The sequence below is a fragment of the Neofelis nebulosa genome, chromosome 16 (genome assembly GCF_028018385.1).
Source record: "Neofelis nebulosa isolate mNeoNeb1 chromosome 16, mNeoNeb1.pri, whole genome shotgun sequence".
NCBI classification, from domain to species: Eukaryota; Metazoa; Chordata; class Mammalia; order Carnivora; family Felidae; genus Neofelis; species Neofelis nebulosa.
The window spans coordinates 58,809,502-58,831,061 of record NC_080797.1 but is presented as its reverse complement, the minus strand read 5'-3'; the positions used below and the strand labels follow the sequence as shown (position 1 = coordinate 58,831,061).

At 45.6% G+C, this 21,560-nt stretch overlaps 2 protein-coding genes across 5 annotated transcripts in view; one reads left to right on the top strand and one right to left on the bottom strand.

Moving 5' to 3' along the window:
* Positions 1-4,402, top strand: part of RHBDL3 (rhomboid like 3) — a 50,472-nt gene extending 46,070 nt beyond the window's left edge. For all 4 annotated transcript variants that reach the window (XM_058703185.1, XM_058703183.1, XM_058703184.1 and 1 more), the window contains one exon: positions 58-4,402. In XM_058703185.1, the coding sequence (XP_058559168.1) occupies positions 58-329 (272 nt within the window). In that variant the 3' untranslated portion in view covers positions 330-4,402. The remainder of the gene's footprint in view (positions 1-57) is intronic.
* A 1,865-nt stretch (positions 4,403-6,267) lies between these two features.
* Positions 6,268-17,075, bottom strand: C16H17orf75 (chromosome 16 C17orf75 homolog). The gene is made up of 10 exons (XM_058703245.1): positions 16,863-17,075; positions 16,092-16,172; positions 14,869-14,994; positions 13,775-13,918; positions 13,481-13,538; positions 11,598-11,717; positions 10,782-10,846; positions 10,492-10,628; positions 9,264-9,367; positions 6,268-8,412 (listed from the first exon to the last, which is right to left on the bottom strand). Exons 1-10 carry the CDS (start codon positions 17,000-17,002, stop codon positions 8,197-8,199), a joined length of 1,191 nt encoding a protein of 396 aa, XP_058559228.1. The 5' UTR covers positions 17,003-17,075; the 3' UTR covers positions 6,268-8,196.
* Positions 17,076-21,560: the final 4,485 nt, after the last annotated feature.

The following is a 21,560-nucleotide window of genomic DNA, read 5'->3' as shown; positions in this document are numbered from 1 at the left end:
TCTCTCAACCCCTGCCCAGTGGCCCTCCTGTGACTTCTCTGTCCTTCCTCCTTGCAGTGAGCATGGAGTTTGGGCGGGCTGTGTGGCTCCGGTTCCACCCATCAGCCTATCCCCCGTGCCCTCACCCCAGCTTTGTGGCGCACTTGGGCGGCGTGGCCGTGGGCATCACTCTGGGCGTGGTGGTCCTGAGGAACTACGAGCAGAGGCTGCAGGACCAGTCGCTGTGGTGGATTTTTGTGGCCATGTACACAGTCTTCGTGCTGTTCGCTGTCTTCTGGAACATCTTCGCCTACACCCTGCTGGACTTAAAGCTGCCACCGCCTCCTTAGGAGGCTGGGGGACTGAGGTCAGGGAGGGGAGGGAGAGGCAACAGCAGGAAGGAACATGTACATTCTTGTTCTCAGCGCCAGCTCCTCCACGCTGAGGAGTAGAGAACAAGATGCTCGGCCGCTGTGATGTTTGCGTTCAGGTTTGGACAATGGAGCCTCTTTTCTGAAAGGCGCCTGCTGGATGAGTTGGATGTGGTTACCATTTTTTTCCTACACTGTTCTGAGGACATCGGGCCAAGGCGAAGGCCTGGGGTGCCCTTCCCTTGGGCTGAGCCTGTTCTGTATGTTTAGGGGACCCCTCTCGTCACAGATTGGGCTTTCCTTCTCCCTCGTCCACACACTGAGATGTCAGGAAGGCCTGAGGATAGAGTAGCCAGGCGGACTCTTGTCTCGCCCAGCCCGGAGGTGCAGTCGCAGGCCAGGAAATGCTCCCTCCGCAGCTACTAGGTTTGGAGCTCTGGAGTGGAAGAAGGCCAGGTGGTGGACATGTTAGTTTGAGTCTAGAGGAGCCCAGGGTCCCCCCTGTTGGTGGGCACTGGGGCATGGCCTCTAGCCTGGGGTAGGCGGAGGAGGGAGATGCTGTAAGTCCAGGCCTTGCTCCTGCCCTGGAGGTGTCCAGTGAGCAAAACCCAAGGGGAGGGAATAAACTTCATCCCAAGTCCCACCCTAGGGAAGGCCCCATACCAACTTTGGCCTTCTCCCTCCCTGTCTTCCAGAATGCTGACATCTCACATCAGTGCCCCAGCGCCCCGTGGCCTGCCTTGTTTTTAGAGCCTTTTCCTTCATTTCCTGACCCTACATTGTGCCTCTCCTTTGTTCATGGGGACGTGTGTGAGTGTGTGCGTTGTATGTGTGTGGTGGATGAGGACGCCTGTGTGATGGTAGGAGATGCCACGGAAAGAACGTGAGGGGAGTTGGAGGCTGCGGAGGAAGGCTGTGGGGGGAGTGTGGGTGTGCAGGAAGGTCTGCGTGAAAGGAAAGAAAGCACTGAGAGGTGGGAGGGTGTGACTGCCGAGGATCTTACTTTCAGCAAAGCTAGCCCCTTCCTTCCCGTTCCTCATCCTTTCCAGGCATCTCCCTGAGCGCCACTGACCAGTGGGAGACTTGTCCATGACGGAGGGAGCCCTTGGGCCCTCCCAAGGACCCTCAGGACGCCGTGGTTTGCCTTTGCCCAATTCCGTTCTTGTTTTCCTCTGGAATGACCTTCACGTGTAAAAAGGTTCTGTTCTCTTTCCCTTAGGAGGGCAGGAGCTGTGGGGGTGTAAGGCCGGGGCAGGAATGTTGAAGCCATGTGTCCATCTGAGTAGGGGGGACAGGAGGCTGCTGTCAAAGGAATTCCAATTTAGGCAGAAAACTGCTTCTAGAGAATTGTTGGGGATTCGGATGAGGGTCCAAAGTGAGGGCAGCCCATAGACTCAGATACTCAGAGCCTGGAGGGAACTTGGCAGGCTCATCCCTTCCTCTGCCGCACAAGTGGGAAAGCGAGGCTCAGGGAATGACTCCCAGGCAGGAGCGAGTGCAGGCCCTGAGCAGAGAGGAAGGGGAAGAAGGCCTTTGACAAAATCTGTGATTCCCTTTATACTGCTCGCGGAACTCCCAACCACTGACAACCCAGAAAGATGAAGAACTCCCGTCTGGGAAGCAGAGGGACTGGGTCCGCGCAGGGACGAGGGCAGGAGCTTGGTCCAAAGTCAGCTGGGCCAGGCAGTTGGGGATCTTGGGCCACTGTGGCTTCCTGTCCTCCGTGATCACACATGAATGAGCAGGGTCTTCATTCAGCCCCAGGCTATGCCAACCGCCCCCCACCCCAACCCCGTCTTTGCCCAGTGCTAAATACATCATCCCGGTCCCCACATGTGGCTGCCGAGGTCACACCGCACTCAGGCTGACTAGGTACTGAGGACTGCCCACCCGAGCTGGCGCGGGCCCAGGTCCGTAGCGGAGCTGCGTCTCCCTCGGGCGTCTTGTCTGTGTCCTGACAGCCTGTGTCTGCCCTCTAGAGAGAAGGGGTGTAGTCAGCTTCCTAGGAGGAGACCATGCTGGGACTGGGGGCCAAGAGGACTTGAGTGAGGATGGGGAGGGCGGCCCTGGCCATGGGCCACAGCCCCTCAACCGGAGCAGTGCTGTCCCTCACTGGAGGAGCGGGGAGGCAGGGCTTCCCTGCAGGCACCCCGGGTGCTCTGGGTTGTGGGTGGAGGGAGCAGTCACCCCTGCCTTCTCTGGGTGTGGCCTGGAGAGGGTCTTCCCCTCTCAGGGGCGAGAAGACTGTGAATAGAAGGCTCTAGCAAGCCCTCAGAGAAGCACCCGGGTCCCTCAGGTCTCCAGACGGGAGCTTGCTCCCGAGAAGGACTGTCTGAGGCAGAAATCCCATTTGCTGTCGTGTCTGAGATGCACGAAGGGAGCCTCACCTGACTTTAGGCCGCCAGCCGCAGCTGTTCCCTGTCAGCAGTGTCCAAAAGTGACCCCGAAGCTCGTCAGTCTGCTTAACACCCCCCTCTCCACCCTTGCCCAACCATCAGCTCCAAGCAGGGCCACGCAGTCACTCCACACAACCCAGGTCTCCAAACCAGGGCCAGAGACAATCGTCTGGTAAGAAAGGTTTCCTTTTTGGTGTCTGGCTTTCTTACCCTCCCCTCCCCCCTCCCCCCACCCCCAGGGCCCGGCCAGCAGCACATCCCCATCATCCCTCCTTCCCCGTCCAGCACAGCCCCTGGCCCAGCGTGGAGGGCAGTGTGCTGTGGGGCCGGGGAGAGTGGCTGGTCTTGCATCCATAGGATACAGAAATTGAAAGCCGGGGATCCCCCAAACAGCAGCCATAGATTTGCCCGCTCATTAAACAGAAGAGGAATCACAGAAACTAGGGAAGGGAAAACAAATCTTCAAAGGAGAAATTTTGCTTTAATGACACCATTAATCATTCATTTTTTTAATTAGGAAAAGCTCCCTAAAGAGGCATTTTTGCCAGCTAATAGGACTCTCCATTTCCACGAGGACCGTTCCTACCCAGAGGATTAGGAGAGTCATTGCTCACAAACCCAGATCTTCCCCCACAGTGTTCAATTTCGCTTGCAAATAATGCAGATTCCCGGGTGCAGCGGAAGCCATCTCCTGGCTGCCTTCATGTTGCTCCCGGGGCTGGCCGGAAAGCACCGACACTCCTCTGCCTTAAAAACCGTGAATTCCACCCCCAAGGACTTGAGTAAGTGGAAAACAAAAGGAAACACAAGCTGCAATGTTTGTTTCTAAATATTTTTGTATTGTGTACATTCTGTATATTTTTGTCGCAACATATTATTCGAGCACAGATTCCATTAAAGATTTTTTAAGCCATCGGTTATTCAGGAAGTGGCATAAAGGGCTGGCGTGGGAGCCCTGTTTCATCTTTGGAGGTGGGAGGTGGGGTGGGGGGACAGCAGCGGTGCTGGGCCTGTGATGTGCACAAGACAGAGCTGGGACTCGGCGCTTGGTGCTGCTGCTGGTGCTTCCAGTCTGGTGGAACCGTTTTTGAATTGCTGAACTCTTTTGAATGGTTGATGAGAGCTAGGTTTTCTCTTGCCCTAACAATGCGCAGGGAGACAGTTTTGTGTACAATGTGGAAGGGGGAGGTGGTCTGCAAATAAGGAAACTCACTCAGCTTCAGGTCAAGAGCTTTTGTGCCAGCTGTGCTCGTGGGGGTCCCGTCTTCCCCTTCTACCCTTACACGGTGGGAGATTAATGTTTTGACTACTGTTATTGTCGTAATCTTTGAAATACCTAGGTACTTTGTTCTTTACCCCAATAGCCTAGTCTGTAGGTCTTTCTAGGGGCAGTCAACATTCTGATCTGGAGGAAGGGATAGGGAACGTTCTCAGGGTGAAAGGACATGGTTCACGTACAGAAGGGGAAAACAAGAAGGGTGTAAGTGTGAAGGTCCAATGCTTGGTAGGTTTAACAACCAAATGGGCTTTGAATGGATGAAGTCTGAGGAAGTGAGTTGTTTACTCCAGCTTTTCTAAACCGATGACAGCGTATGTGGTTTTGCAGTTCATAACCATTAAATTTCATTCGGGGATTAAACTACTCTGTTAAATTCAGCATGGGAGTCGTTTCCCATAATGTTCTTTCACATCAGTTTCCTGTACGTTATTAAAAGAAAAAAAACATTAAAAAATTTTTTTAATGTTTATTTTATTTTTGAGAGAGAGAGAGAGAGAGAGAGAGAGAGAGACGAAGCATGAGTGGGGGAGGGACATAGAGAGAGGGGGACACAGGATCCAAAGCAGGCTCCAGGCTCTGAGCTGTCAGCACAGAGCCTGACGCAGGGCTTGAACTCATGAACCGTGACATCATGACCTGAGCAGAAGTTGGACACTGAACCGACTGAGCCACCCAGGTGCCCCCCCCCCCCGCTCCAAACCACATTTTTAAATGCTGCAAAAGTCATTCTAGAACAACTTGAGTACAGCTCAGGCTGAAGGTCAAAAAACTCATTTCTCTTTCAAGTGTGGATAACTTCCCTAGAGGGAAAATCAGGACCCTGTCTGAGCACCCGTGCACCCCCTGTACCCCATCAGTTCCAGGCTCCAATACCTGAGGCACTGACAGACAAGCTCCCTGAATAGCCAAAAGCTGTTTAGATGGCTTTGCCTTTGGCTCCCTATCACTTCCCCCTTCACTTTTCTGGTTCCTCCCTTCTTTTTTTTTTTTTTTTTTTTTTTTTTTAATTTTTTTTTTTCAACATTTTTTATTTATTTTTTGGGACAGAGAGAGACAGAGCATGAACGGGGGAGGGGCAGAGAGAGAGGGAGACACAGAATCGGAAACAGGCTCCAGGCTCCGAGCCATCAGCCCAGAGCCTGACGCGGGGCTCGAACTCACGGACCGCGAGATCGTGACCTGGCTGAAGTCGGACGCTTAACCGACTGCGCCACCCAGGCGCCCCTGGTTCCTCCCTTCTACCAGATTCTCATTCTTCCCATAACTTTGTAAGACATTAACCAGTGATAAGGTAATTATGAAGATAATTTACTGGTTACTTAGTATGTGCTGGGCACTGGATGAGGCATTTTCAATGTATTATTTTCATTTAATTGCATAGCTACTTGTGTGAAGTGAGTATAAATATGCCCATATTTACACATGAGGGGAAGGCTTAGAGTTTAGTGACTGGCAGGTGCTGGCTTCATACTATGGTTCCAAAGTTCATGCTCTCAACCCTCAGCTGTTCATCGGGTGTTCAAGGACACTGAAGTGTCAGGACGTTTGTTTAAAGATCCAGTCTCATTGCATTAGTAACAGTAATGAACCTTGGAATGTTTGTTCGGTGTTCACTTAATAGGATCTCTTTATCAGCCCTCCTGGAAGTGGTTTACAAGAAAATCCACAGCTATGAGTTCATTACTACTCCCTAATCACCCCTGACTCCCAGGATGTGGCATTGATGCCAGCTCAGAATGATATGAAGTCTGTGACCCATTTGGGAAGGCTAGCAGTTGTAGAACTGGGGCTGCCCTCCTAGACCTCCAAGTAGAGAGACCATCGATGTCAGGGGTGGGTCTCCACTACTGAGAAGACGCATGGTTAGGAAAACATGGTCCTACCTGAATCTTAGCTCCTAGATGCCTGCAGGCTTTCCTTGCATCCGGTATACGCGCGCCTCCGGTAAAGGACATGCGTTCTGTCACATTAGTAATGAGTGAGAGTGAGAGGAAGTGACCTGCATTATTGGGTCCTACAGCTGTATTTCCTTGGACAATGAGTAAAACACCACGATGGAGACTGCCCTTACACTGCCTGATGCCTCCTGCGAGGTGCAGAAAGGTGTATGCCGGCAGGTGGTGTGATTTTCTTCAACAGGTTCCTTAGCGTAACAGGTGTAATTTCCCCATAAACTTGTTGCGGATGAATAAAAATGTCAGCGTTGAGAATGGAGATAGTTAAATAAAAATGACTCTGTTGGTGAGAAGCTAAGTCAGTTTATTATTATTACAAATCTAATTATAGGTAAACCGAGGCCATTTTTGATACATGACAAACATTATTTCCTCTGTGTGTCGAGCACACAAGTAATACATAAATGTATTCCGTGCCTGGACAAATCCTGTTTAAAAACTTTAAAAGTTAATTCATTAGCTTATTAAAATTTGAGTACAGTACATGTTGCTGGTCACGAGCTCTCTGAGTTTCTTCTCATGGCCAACCAGCTATCCAGTTCCAGGTCACCATTGTCCTTGCCTACAGTAGTGATAGTTCGTCACAGACTTGTAAAATAAGACTGTATGGTATACAACTGGGTAATGTAGTGAGCCTGCATCACAAAATATATACATATAAGTACACATAAGGAATATACAGTTATACCTTGACTATATCCATAAATAGCTTGAAGCAGGTAATACATTTACTTTTAAAGGCCATTTACATCATGGGCTGTTGATATGTGAATTTGAAAATGAAAAATATTTTTTTTTAGACTCCAAATGTTGAGGTCCTAATGTTGTCTATTAAAAAAAATTGATTTCTAAATGAGCAACAGAGTACATTAGAAAAAGATTCGAGGGTAGTGCCACAGAATTGCCTGTTTCCCATAGTCATTCTGTAAGTAATGCTATAAAAAATGCTATTTGGAATTTTTTTTCCTATACTGCCTACAATCCAAGTTATTAAAGTTTAAAACCATAGGAGAGCCTTTATGAAGATCCTGAATTGTATTTCTCATTAAAGGAAAAGAAATGGCTTGGTGAGTCATGTTCCTCGACTTCTGTAGAAGAGAAAGCAGAAGGCCATCATCAGTCATTCTGAAAGTTAAAACTCAGCACTTAAGTGAATTTAGATGAGTTTAGGAGAGGATTTTTACGGGCTTGTGTTCCTCTGAGCATCCTGACGGCAGTGAGAATGAGACTTCTGATCTTCTAAACAAAAATCATTATCAAATGGATTTATTAAAGACCTGCGCAGAACAAACTGCCATCATATGTGTGTAGCTACGGTTGGCTTCCGTGGGAATTATAAATGGCTCCAGCTGAGGGCACGTTCAATTGATTCAGAGTAAAACAACGTGAGGCTTGTAACAAATATACAAAAAACTGAAATCAATGAGTAACTGTGATATGAAGAATGTTTGCGTCCTTCATGTTACAGTTTGCTTGTAGAATTTATGTACTTTCTGTTTTAACATCTGAAAACTAGCATTTTCATAGAAAAGACAAAGTACAGGCTGTTGGCAAAATACCTGTGAACAAATGAATGATGGAGGCCACTTCCGCAGTAGCTTTCCATCCGAGATAAGGGTTTATCTTGAAGCTAGTGCGTCTATTTTTAAAGCTCATTTAATTTCTTACACACTCATGATTTGTGTATTGACTTAAAAGCTGGTTTTATCATCCATATCATTATCAATCAGACCAAAAAATCTATCCAAGCACCCACAGGATGCACAGATCTATCTTTGAAATGGTGTTGGAGGGCTAATCTTGTCCTAGGACTAGGAGGACATTTTTTTCAAGAAGCTATAATACATTGAAGAAAGAAGTATTACAATTTTTCTGGGAGGAAAAATTGCTAAATACTGCAGCCAACTTCTCAGAGAAGCCACAGAATTACTGTTCAAGATTTTTGAGCATCAACCCCCCGAAGTCTAGAATTTATGGGGCCAGTGGTATACCAAAATTCCACGACTCTGACACACGTGTGTCTAGGACTCAGTGAAGACGGTCCTCGGATTTTTATGTCTAAGTAAGTTAAGTTTTACAAGTACAAACTGAAAAAAATCTAGAGTGGGTTTCAACTAATCTTAAGTAGCAATCCTGTGACAATTATGACAAGTGCAGTTTCAAACACCAAGGCTTCAATGTACGACTTCACAATACAATGATCTCAAAACGTGTGATCACAAACTTTGGGCGAGGGCTTCTTTCATAAATTCCTCGAGGACGGCCACCACGTTCTTGGCCTCGGGCATTTCTTCGTGTTCCACTTTAACAATCTTCAGAAGGATATCTCCACTCCCACAGTTCTTCAGGAACGTGTAGCATTTAAACAAAGCATAATGATTCATTTCTGCCTGTCGGATAAATCTCTTCAAATTATTTGTGTCTTGTATGGCCTAGAAAAAGATTTCCCAGTTAAATATGTGCTTAGTGAGATAATAATGAAGCCTGAAAAATATCTCCTATCCAGCTGAGAACTCAACTTACATTGCTGAGATGTTTTTTATTTTAAATATTTCTATCATTCTTACTGCTAATATGCTCTGCCCATGGGAGAACAAAATTTCTTATGAAATTACTTTATAAAAATACTTTAAAAAATACCTTTAAAATCAACTAAATAAAGTAACAACATTCCTCCCCATCAGAATTCTGAACCCTTAGGCACCGAACTGGGGTGTGTGTGCATGGGTGTGTGTGTGTGTGTGCGCGCGCACACGCGTGCACGCACAGTTCCCAACTAAGATACATCACAAATTAGAAGACTGATGTGCCTGAGATGCAAGCAAGCGTTCAACCCAATTAATTGGAAATGCAAGGATATAAATGCAGAAGCTCCTGAAAAATATAAAGTAAATGGCTTCTGGAGATTCTGGTTTTGAGAACGTCCTGTTTAACAGACATCACAGCCGTAAAGCAGATCTGTTACTCTCTCACTGGTACTAATGAAAATTCAGGGGGCGCCTGGGTGGCGCAGTCGGTTAAGCGTCCGACTTCAGCCAGGTCACGATCTCGCGGTCCGTGAGTTCGAGCCCCGCGTCAGGCTCTGGGCTGATGGCTCGGAGCCTGGAGCCTGTTTCCGATTCTGTGTCTCCCTCTCTCTCTGCCCCTCCCCCGTTCATGCTCTGTCTCTCTCTGTCTCAAAAATAAATAAACGTTAAAAAAAAATTTAAAAAAAAAAGAAATATTCTAATGAAAATTCAGACAAAAATTATATGTGGCATTTGGCACGTAGCCAATTAATTACCTTTAGTTTAAAGTTCTCCAGTACTTGTCGAAAAAGAAAAGGGTTACCTCCTTCAGCGCCATTCAAAAAAGCCTGCATCCAATCCTCACAAAACCGGTTGCTTCCTATAAGGTATTTTAGAAAAATTAAACGAATAAAAATGAAATCCTACAAAGCATAAGACATTTGTTCCATTTATTTATTAACAGGTGTAAATGACATATTAGTTTCAAGTGTACAACATGATGATTCAATATGTGTGTACGTCGGGATTTTCTTTCTTGATAAAAACACTTATAGTGAATTATTTAAGACTTCTGTAACAGTCTAAAAATATAATTTACTCAACACCTGGCTAAGAAATACCAACTGGCGGGGCGCCTGGGTGGCTCAGTCAGTTAAGCATCCAACTTCAGTGCAGGTCATGATCTCGTCATTCCCAAGTTCAAGCCCCACGTCGGGCTCTGGGCTGACAGCTCAGCGCCTAGAACCTGCTTCAGATTCTGTGTCTGCCTCTCTCTCTGCCCCTCCCCTACTCACACTCTGTCTCTCCCTCAAAAATAAATATTAAAAAACAAAACAAAACAAAAAACAACTGGCTGGAGCCCTGTGTGCCTCTTCCCACACTCCCCTCCTTTCCCATCAGAAAGGATTATTATTCCCACTTATTTATTTTTAAATATTTTTTTTATTTTTGAGAGAGCATGAGCATAAGCGGGAAAGGGGCAGAGAACTTTTGCCACCTACTTCTTTTTATCTCTAAGCCCTAGATAGTACTACTTTGCATACGTTAAAATGTTGTGTATTTTTCTTTAATAGCCGATCCACTAAATAGTATGCTTCTGAGCTATACCAAGGCACACAGCTCTAGTTCATGCATTTTTGCTGCTATGTAGAACTCCACTGTACAAATATAAGTTTTTCAATCTTCCTGTTGATAAACATTTGCTTCCAGTCTTTGCTATTCCAAATGACGCCTTTATGAACATTTTTGTACTTGTTTCCTTATGCACACATACGAGAATTTCTCTATATACACAGGAGGGGCATTGCCTGGCATGGCAGGATTTCCATGGATCCTATTCTAACCAGCAATCCTGGTTCTAGGATTGCTATTGTTTTTGGTGAGTTTGAGATAAACATGTACAACTGCACAAGGCAGGACGGATAAATTTGTATCATGTGTTTTCGGTGCAAAAACAGAGGCTCCCAAGGGTGCCAGGAAGGCTGCCTCAGAAGTTGCGCTCACCTGCATTGTAGAACTGGGGTTGGGAGCTACTACAATCGATGACCACAGATTTACGCGGCTCCTCTGTCATGGCCATGCACAGAGACGTCATGGTGCCTTCATGGATGAGGCCTTGAAGACTGGCTACGCTCAGAAACCTGCCGTACACACAAGTTCTTTTCCACACACGGTATTACAGGATAGGAGGGAGAAAGCAAATTCATTCTGGGGTGGGGGTGGGGGTGGGGAGTTAAAGATGTATATCAGGCTTGTTGTGGAAAAGGTTCCCTCCTTGCAAAACTGTTCTTTACCTGTTAATGTCTCTCTTTGTTTTTTCATCTGATTCTTTAACTTCAACAGGGGTATAACTGAGAGCCTACAAGAGAAAAATAAAGCCTAGTTGATGCATGTATCAGTTTTCCTTATTGAGCAGCTACTTGAGACTAAACTTCAGCTTCCCCAGTAACCACTGCACTAGACGGTGCTTGATGGGCACTAGCCCAGAACTCCCCAGAGCCTTGTTTAGAGGCGTCAGTGGGCAGTCTAAAACGTGCCTTACCACCCTGGTCTCATGGACCATCCAGTCTCCACTGAATTTACCCACCACATATTTACATAAAAGCCTGGCCATATACTCTAGCCTTCCCCATTGCCTGGATATGTTAATGCATTTTCCATTTTTCATCTGGCATCTTTTTTTTTTTTAAGTAAACTCTATCCCCAATGTGGGGCTAGAATTTACATCCCCAAGATTAAGGGTTGTATGTTTTACTGACTGAGCCAGCCAGGCGCCCCTATTTGGACGTTTTTATATGGTTAAAATCACTTTGGATTTTTATTTTCCTTTTCAAATTGTTTTGGAAATTATACCTCTCCCAGATCACTTCAAAAAGTATTATTTAAAAATGTTTATCCTATTAGGAAGATTTAGTATTTGTGATTCTACCTTAGGAATAGAACTTTCTAGATCTCAGTAAACAAAGTGGCCTATCCCGATTGCAAGCATAGTTTGAATATTCAGGAGGGAAAAAGTAATGTTCAGAGACAGTGAGTGTGTCTTTAAATAATCCAGACTCTGTCAACGTGACTCTCAACTAAAGAAATGCTTTTGTTTGGGCAATACTCACGGCATGCAGCAGAAAGGTAAGCTTCTCCTGAAAGAGAAGAACCACCCTTTGGATTGGGCATACAACATCCTCAAACCAGCTGCTCAAGTAGGATTTTATATGGTTCTCCAGGCCCCTTTCCTAGATTAAGAAAGAATGTTATTTGGTTTAATATAAACCTTCACTTTAGTGGACTTAACATTTTCTTCATGATATGTAGTTATCTATTTATTTGTTGAGAGAGAGAGAGGGAGCACACACACAAAGGGAAGAAAGGCAGAAGGGGAGAGAGAGAGAGAGAGAGAGAGAGAGAGAGAGAGAGAGAGAGAGAGAGAATCCCCAGCAGGCTCCATGCTCAGCACAGAGCCCGATACAGGTCTGGATCCCACTACGCTGGGATCATGACCTGAGATGAAATCAGGAGTCAGACCATCAACTGACTAAGCCACCCAGGTGCCCCAATTCATGATACTCTTTACAGTGTAAAGAACTGGGGATAGACACTTCCTTTTTTCAAGCTAACACGACCAACTCAAAAAAAGGAATTGTGATATAATTTTCCTAGGCTTGCTGAGCACAGTGGGGATTAATTCTGTACTGAATTTCTTAAGGAGCACCTGGCTGGTTCAGTTGGTAGAGCATGGGATGGGACTCTTGATCCCAGGGTTGTGAGTTCAAGCCCCATGTTTGGTGTGAAACCTATTTTAAAAACAAAACCAAACCAAAAAAACACACACACTTAGAAATGCATTACATAAAACAAAGAGACCAAATCAATAGGGTTCCATGCTATGTTGTCACTGGGAAATGTTGGGCACTTACTTGTCCATCTCCCCCACTCCCCCCAGCATACCGTGTGCACTCTGGAGATTTTCTTCTTTTAAGATTTTATTTTTCAGTAATCTCTACACCAAAGGAGAGATCAAATTCACAGCCCTGAGATAAGAGTCATGCTCTACCAGCTGAGTCAGCCAGGCCCCCCAGGAGATACTCTCTTAATAATTCTTGTCTCTTCAGCACCTGGGAGTGCCTGAAACATCCATGTGTGAGCTTATAAAGCACCTGCTGAAAGGCTGAAGGAATGAGACAGCTCATTCACATGCGAACGGGATCAGAGAAGGACACGCAAGTTAGCTCATCAAAGCACTCCAGCTGTCAGACATGCTGCATATCTGGTTTTCTGGGCTGTGCATATCTGGGCTGAGCATATCTGGTTTTCTGGGCTGTGCTGCTCACTGGGGACTAGCAGAAGAGCTCCACTCTGGGAGAGCAGCTTGCCCCGGACTCATTGCTCTGGCTCACTCCTATGCTCTCCTTCCTGCAGGAACTTGTAAGCTCATGACAAGTAAAAGGAATTGTTACCACGTGTAATGGGTAGTAAAGTCGTAATTCTTAACGACTTTAGCAACTGCCACAAGTGGAGTGTGTAGTTTTTTAAAGGTATGGATAAATTAATCAATACAGATGTGTCTAATTCACAAAAGATCGATTAATGAAAAATGGAATTTTTCTAAAAATCTTTGATGTTGAGTTCAAGGGCAGTCAGACCACTATATAGCATGTCTTTGGTGCCAGAGGCTTTTTCATGGGCATTAGTTCTGACCAGAATATAAATCTTAGGGGCCTAGAAGCCAGGAAGTTAACCTTCTTGGCAAGTTAACCATATACAATGAATTTAATAGAGCATATCTTTCATGGATACAAAATATTAGAAGCAGTCTTGTGAAACCTAGAGCACTTACAGGACTAGGTTCCCTGCTTCTCTTAACAAGTACCCTTCTAGCCCATAAAGCAGTACATTTTTAGAATCTGTGTGTCTTTGTATCCACCTGTTTGGTTTCATAAGTACAGCGGTTATAGTATGTTAATCATCTCAAGCTGAATAGTTAAAACAATCATCTTACCTCACAGTTCATGTTATTTTTCAGGCCTTGAATGTACTTGTCCAATTCAAGCCTGAAAGTACGTTCTTAAGGAAGCAATAAAGGATGGATCAAGACTGTTTTTATCTCTCAATGGGAAATATAAAATCTTTCAATGAAAACTGTAAATTCAAAGACAAAGTGGTTGTATGAAGGTATGAAATGAAGCAAACACTTAAGGGGTAGAAAAGCTCTTTGGAGGTTGGTAGTAATACTCCTCCACCTGGCTTCCCATGTTTTTCTTCCTGATACCATCAAAGACAAAAGAAAGGATATAGCTCAAGTCCTTTTTCAGACCCTCCTAAAAAACAGACCACATACTCTGAAGCGTTATGTTCAGAGTCCACTGTTGCTGTTTCAGGAAGCAGCTTTTCTTGCTGGAAAAGACAGTAATAACAACCGACCCGGTAATCTGGAATCCTGGAAAAGAAAAACCAGTAAAATGTAGTAATTTGCTAACTCATGCACCTAATTTTACAGACTGCTCTGAACCCTGATCATCTGGATCTGGCAATACTGTTAGATTGCAAACGGGGTCAGAACTTCCTAGACTTTTCCTTGGTTTACTTGTAATAGCAGAAGAAAATTAACATGCACCATCATGGGCTTTAGCGAAAGCAGCACCTAACAGGACTCCTTTGAATTATCCTCTCTTACGTGAAAAACACATACAAATTCTCTTGTCATTCTTGGTATATCCACATTTACATAAATATAACCACGTTCTCTCTCTCCCCTAAACCCTGACGCTCCAGGCAGATACAACATGTTTATCCTGTGGCTTTATCTTTGGCCTGTGGCTGTCCTCTGAGGGGACTTGATGCTAAAATCATATTCTGAAGTGAACTACAGTCAAGGTGAAGTGAACTTCACTTCAAGTCTGAAGTGAACTACAGTCCATTAGGAAAGATGGCTGGAAAAAAAAAAAAAGAAAGAAAGATGGCTGGAATTCAACGGAGGACACCTATGTTTTTACACCTGAACTCCATCAACATGACCAGCCTTGTGATCTTAGTGTCTTTGACTATATTTGCTTCTCTGCTCTTTGACCCCTTTGCAGAGAGAATGGCATCGAAGTTTGTGAAAGCACTTTACAGACTGTCAAGTGTACACCTTTCGTTTTGGTAATTAACTCTCCTCTTCCAAGTGCAAGACTAAATAAGTGCACTTAGGAGGCAGAGTCTGCCATTCAAGTAATTCCATTCCACGAATGTGTGTGTGTGTGTGAGAGAGAGACCCAGTGCTCAGGCCGCCAGGGAACAAAGATGCACTTTGCAAGTCTAGTAAGAGCTGATCGTTTGGAATTTCTCATCACTTCTCATATTTAGCCCAGAAAGAAAAATTCAGGACACAGCACATTTTACACTTACCTCAGCTCCACAGATGCAACATTACCCAGCCCTTCAAACACTGCTCCCTTAGAAAGACGCTTAGCAATGAAACTGCGCAGGTCTGGCTCCGCTTCAGATGGCAGATTAGTGTCCACCAAGGAGAGGCTTGACAAATAAATAAAAGACACACATCCCTTACCAGTGGACTAATGCACGCACACCCCGTAAGGCAGAATATTACCAAAAGCCCCAATCTCTTTAAGGACTTGAAAAAGCTTCTTATGTTTCCTGTTGGTGAGCCTTCTAGGAGTGTATGTCACCAAGTAGGATCTACATCATCAAACACTTAAAATAATCTTACCTTGCCAGCTCATTCTCTCTAGTATTATGACTCCACTGGAATCCCCTCCACTCACCTTACCTACTTTTCACAATACAATACTATTGCAACACCTGAAAAATTCCTTAAACCATCCATCATCCAGTCCGTGAACATATTTTTGTAGTATACCCTACTTTGCATCAAGTGTTAAGGTTCATTAATTCATCCATTCATTTATTAAATAGGTATTAAATGTCTACCCTAAGGGTTCCTGGGAGGCTTAGTCGGTTGAGTGTCTGACTCTTGGTTTGGGCCCAGGTCATGATCTCATGGTTCGCGGGATTGAGCCCTGCGTCAGGCTCTGTGCTGACAGTGTGGAGCCTGCTTGGGGCTCTCTTTCTCTTTCTGTCTGTCTCTCTCTCTGCCCCTCCCCCCCCTCCCCCCCCCCCCCCCCCCGCTCACACTTTCTCTTATCTCTCTCAGAATAAATAAACCTAAAAACCAAACGTCTATCCTAGTACCTACCTAGGTGCCAGGTAGGGAGATACCAGTGAACCAGAGAGACAACAATCTCCTGGAGTTTATATTCTAGGGCATAGCAGAGAAGCTCTGAAAAGGTATTGAAAGGAGGCGGGGAAGGGAGGATTTTAAATCTCTTTATACCCATATGATATTGAATCTTTAATGCAGTTTCCAATCAAGAACTAAGATTCATTGCCTCTGGCTAATCAGCAGGGGCACCACCAGTATTTCGATCTGCCCAGCCTTGAATGAATGAACTAATGAGGACATCCAGATGAGGTTCCTAGGGGATAGGTGGGCTTGATGATTTGACTTGGGGAAAGCCGAATGGAAATAGGGTACCCACTGATATCTAGAGGACAGAGAGATGCACAGAAGATAACTGCACACGCACGGGTTATGGCCAAGATGTTTTTACCTGAAATCATCACCAGAGGGAGTTCCTGCATTTGTGCCACTTGGGCTTCCATCGTCACTGTCCCCTCGCTGCTGTGCCAACCTGCACATGGCAAAAGCAATACAGCTATCGATTATGGGCTATAACTCAAGCAGAGTATGGCCCCTACCCCTGCAAGCAGGGTGGGGGTGAACAGTCAACTAAAATGCTGCAAGGTGGAAGTGCATGGATCCTCCATTGCCTATCCTCATGGCAGGGAAAACCCATGAAACAGTGCTGACAAGAGCCCCTTCTCTCTCCAGGCCGTTAAGGGCTGGAGGAAAGGTTAAATTAGATATCCACAAAAGTCAAAGAAATTTCTTCTAAAAACCAGACTTTACAGGGCCCAGAGAGCCCCAGGGATGTCTGCCCCAACAGAGGAAATAGAGGCAGCGAGGGCAGAGGATAATGGGGGGGGGGGGGGGGAATGTGTGGGGTTAATGGAAGAAAACAGGCGATAGTAACAGGAAGGACAGGGGTAGAAATTGACGTTATAGAGCGTGCGAAGCACTGCGCCAAAGGGCAGGGGCTACAGGAAAGGGCTGAGAAGACGACAGGGACAGTTGGGGAGCAGAGGCTTAGGAGGGGCACGACAGTCCAGGACGGTGGCCAGGAAGAACGGCGTGAAGCGAGCTTAGGGCCAGACAGTCTAGCTAGCCGAGGGGAAGAAGGCTTTTCGAGCCGCCAGGGACGGGATGCGGGGTCGAGATGCGGGGCCGGGGCGGGGCCATAGGGACGACCCGGGCGCTGCACCTGCTTCCGCGGTAGCTGTAGAGGCAGTAGTGGCTGCTGGGCGGTGGTTCGGGTCTTCGCTCCTCGGCGGGGCCTCCCTCCTCGCTGCTCTCTAGCTCCTTTTCATCCCCATCCAGAGACTCTTGCAAGGAGGGGAGCATCGCGGCGGCGGTGGCGGCCTCCGAGCGGCCCTGTGTTCCCGCCAAACCACTCCCCCGCTGCCGTACAGTCCTGCGAGGCCGGGCTCGTGCGGCTCCCAGCCCTCGCACACCTGCGTTCCGCCGGTTTCCCAGGTCGCAGGTCAGGAAGCCGGCTGGCCTAGGAGCGCTTTTCTCCCCAAAGGGGCGTGCGGGTGCGCCGAGTCACGCAGAATCTTTTACCATTCCTCTTTTGGCTCCTTTTCTCCTCTGGCTAGCGTTCAAGACGTCTAGGAGACTTAGCTAATACATATGGTGCAGCTGGCTAGCCACGTGGAAAAGGTTGAATCTGCCCTCCTACCACCTTTCAGGGGGGCGTGGACACGCATTCACATTCACCAGTTTGGTAAAAGATTTAGAAAAATTTTAAAATGCTCCTCCCAGGTGAAAATACGGGAGAATTTTAAAGATTCTTGACGAAGGCCTTTCTAAATGTTTGAAACACTTAGAAGCCACATGGGAAAAGATTAATAAATCTGACTAGGTAAAAAAAAACTAAACACTTCTGTGTGGCTCAAAGTCAAAACACAAATGACCAACTAGGAAAAATATTTGCAACATATATAATAGATGAATGGCTGTCGTTCGTCAGGAAAAAAAAAAAGACAGTAGGCAGTTCACAGAAGAAATAAAAATGAAAAATAAGTAAATAAACTGTTCAATTTCAAATGAAATTGATGGTATATTGTACAAGTTTTCACCTGACAGGTTAGCAGAGATTTGAAAGTTTGATGGTACCTTGTGTTGAGGTGTGTGAAGAAGGAATCAGTCTCATAAACAGTTGATAGGAATAAGATTACTACACGTGGTTAGTTTTAATTTTTTAGGATTTTTTAATTAAAAAAAAGAAACTCTTTTTAAGTCTACTTTTGAGAGAGACAGAGACAGTGTGAGCAAGGGAGAGGCAGAGAGAGAGAGGTAGAGAGATAAGAGAATCCTAAGCCAACTCCACACTGTCAGCACAGAGCTGGACACAGGGCTCGAACCTACGAAACCATGAGGTCATGACCTGAGCCGAAACTCCGAGAGTCCCACACTTAACCGACTGAGCCACCCAGGTGCCTCAATATTTTATTAAGTAATCTCTACACCCAACGTGGGGCTTGAACTCACACCCCTGAGATGAAGAGTCGCATGCCCTGCCAAATGAGCCAGCTGGGCACCCCAATGCGTATGGTTTAGAAAGGAATTTGAAAATACTTGTCAATATTTTATTTTTTATTTTTATTTATTTTTTTTTTTTAATTTTTTTTTTCAACGTTTTTTAATTTATTTTTGGGACAGAGAGAGACAGAGCATGAACGGGGGAGGGGCAGAGAGAGAGGGAGACACAGAATCGGAAACAGGCTCCAGGCTCCGAGCCATCAGCCCAGAGCCTGACGCGGGGCTCGAACTCACGGACCGCGAGATCGTGACCTGGCTGAAGTCGGACGCTTAACCGACTGCGCCACCCAGGCGCCCCAACTTGTCAATATTTTAAATGCACATACCCTTTGACTATCAGTGCAACACCAGGACATCATCAAATGGATACATGCATATAAGTGTGGAAACACATGAGTCCAAAAATATTCCTTGCAGCCTGGTTTGTAATGATGAAAAACTAGACACAGTCTGAATGTTGGCCAATAGAAGACTGATTATGTAAGTTTCAGTGCATGCAGTGGTAGGCAGAATACCCACCCCCCAAGATATCCATGTCCTAATCTCTGGCAACTGAGAATATGTTACCTCACATAGCAAAAGGGACTCTGCAGGTGTGATTAAATTAAAGAACTTGAACTCATGATTCATGAGTTCAAGCCCCACTTCAGGGTCTGTGCTGACAAAGCAGAGCCTACTTGGAATTCTCTCTCTCCTTCCCTCTCTGCCACTCATGCTGTCTCTCTCTCTCTCTTTAAAATGAATAAACTTTAAAAAATATTAAGGAACTTGAGGGGCACCTGGGTGGCTCAGTCGGTTGAGTGTCCAACTTCAACTCAGGTCATGATCTCGAGGTCCATGAATTCAAGCCCTGTGTTGGGCTCTGTGCTGACAGTTGGGAGCCTGGAGTCTGCTTCAGATTATGTCTCCTTCTCTCTGCCTCTCCCCTGCTTGCACTCTCTCTCTCTCTCTCAAAATTAAATAAACATTTTAAAAAAATATTAAGGAACTTGAAATGGGAAGACTTTCTTGGATTATCCAAGTGGGCCCAGTGTAACCCAAAAGTCTCTCCAAGAAGGAGGCAGGAAATCAGAGAGGAGAAGGCAATTGTGACATATAATGCAGAGACTGAAGTGATTTGGTAACCAAGGAATTTGGGCATCTACGAGAAGCTAGAAAAGACAATAAATGATTCTCCCCTAAAGCTTTCAGAAAGAATACAGGCCTGCCAATTCATTTCAGAATTGAAATGAATTTTCAATTTTTTTTATGTTTATTTATTTTTGTGAGAGAGAGAGAGCACAAGTGGGGAATGGGCAAAGAAAGGGAGAGAGAATCCTAAGCAGGCTCTGCACCGCTGGTACAGAGCCAGTTGCAGGGCTCAAGCCCACAAACTGTGAGATCATGACCTGAGTCAAAGTTGGTTGCTTAATCCACTGAGCCACCCAGGCACCCCTCCATTTCAAACTTCTACCTCCAGAACTGCAATATAACAAATCTGTATTAAGTCACTAAATTTGTGGTGAATTTGTTATAGCAGCAGGAAGAAATACACGTGTACTAGAAGACTATGCAACTATCAAAAAGAATGAATTAGAATATGTGCACATATAGAAAGACAATCCAGTATTTAAGTTGTTGTCCTGGCACACACAACTGAAGGAGAAAAGGCATGCACACCGGGAGGGGCAGAATGTGACTACTGCCAAGAAAGTAATGCAGACAGGGTGATCTTATGGAATCTCATCGCTGGCTTCTTGACCATCTACAAACACAATCTGAGGACGTTAGTCTTTGCGAGTTGGTCTGTCAAGTGTCAACAGCAATAATTATATGAATACAGCATTTATACTTTAATAGTTGTCATTTAGTTAGCAGTAACCATGGGCCAGGTTATTTATCTGTTTTATTTCATTTATCCTTGACCGACTCTGTAACAGAGGGGTTTATCCTCACTTTATAGATGAGAAGAAAACTGAGGCTCAGTCAATGTAAGTGATCAATCTATAATCTTTTTTTTTTTTTTTTTTTTAATTTTTTTTTCAACGTTTATTTATTTTTGGGACAGAGAGAGACAGAGCATGAACGGGGGAGGGACAGAGAGAGAGGGAGACACAGAATCGGAAACAGGCTCCAGGCTCTGAGCCGTCAGCCCAGAGCCTGACGCGGGGCTCGAACTCACGGACCGGGAGATCGTGACCTGGCTGAAGTCGGACGCTTAACTGACTGCGCCACCCAGGCGCCCCGATCAATCTATAATCTTAACTGCTATTTTGTATTGTATTCTCCTGCTCGGGTCTTACAAACAACCCTACCAAAAGGGCTCTTATTATGTGATGCACGGAGGCCTTCATAATTTAGCCTGTAATACCCCCTCTGTCTTCATTTCCCATCACCCTCTCCTTGCTCACTCTGTCCTGGTCATATTTCCTGTGTTTCTCAAATATTTCAACCCTCCCCCCCCCCCACCCCCCAGTGTAACAGTCTTTTAATCTGCTCTTCTCTCCGTCTGGAATGCCCCCAGATATTTGCATGTTTTTTTTTTTTTCTCCCTCGTTATTATTCGGTTTTCTGCACAAATGCAGCCTCCTGAGACAGAAAATGCCCTGTACAAAAAAACATCCCACACAAGTCTCTGCTGTCAAACCATCAGTCTCTACCGTGTCCCCTCATATTGTTTAGTTCTACTTCAGTGCAGTTATCACTCCCGACATGACGTACTTAGTGTTTCCTCTACTAGAGTGGCAGCTTGCTCACCGCTAAAAGCCACATTCTGAGGCACTGAGGGTTAGGGTTTACTAATTTTTCTTTGTGAGTGAAGTTCAGCCCGTAACAAAATCATGCGATCTGCGAATACGGTTTTACTTCTTCCTTTCCAGTCTGGATTCCCTTTTTTCTCCCTAGGATAGTCTCTTGCCACCAGCCCCATTACTAGGAGTTCCGGTCCGAAACCCCCTGGTGTGTTTCAGGCGCTAAGCCTCAAAGACTTGCACGTTTTGCTCCTTCAATGAGATCCTCTCTCCTCCACCTCCCTTGCTCCCATTAACTTTTCAGTTCAGAAAACCTTTCTTGACTCCCCCGTGGCCTCCAAGGCCCTGTTCGTGTGTTCCTCTTCTGTCCGCAGCCCCTTGTATTTCCCCCATCACAGCGCTGACCACACTGCCTCGTTTACTCATCTGTCACCAACCTGCAAGTCACCAGGCAGAGACTGCCACTTCTTTGACTTAGCAGGCAAATGCCCAACCCTTAGTACAGCAAGGATTAATCCGGGCAATGAAACAAAATTAAAAATTGAGCGTTCTCTCATTATTCTTTATTTGTAGTCTGCCCTTAATTACGCTGGCAATCTTCCCAGGTTTTTTTGTTTGTTTTTTTCCTT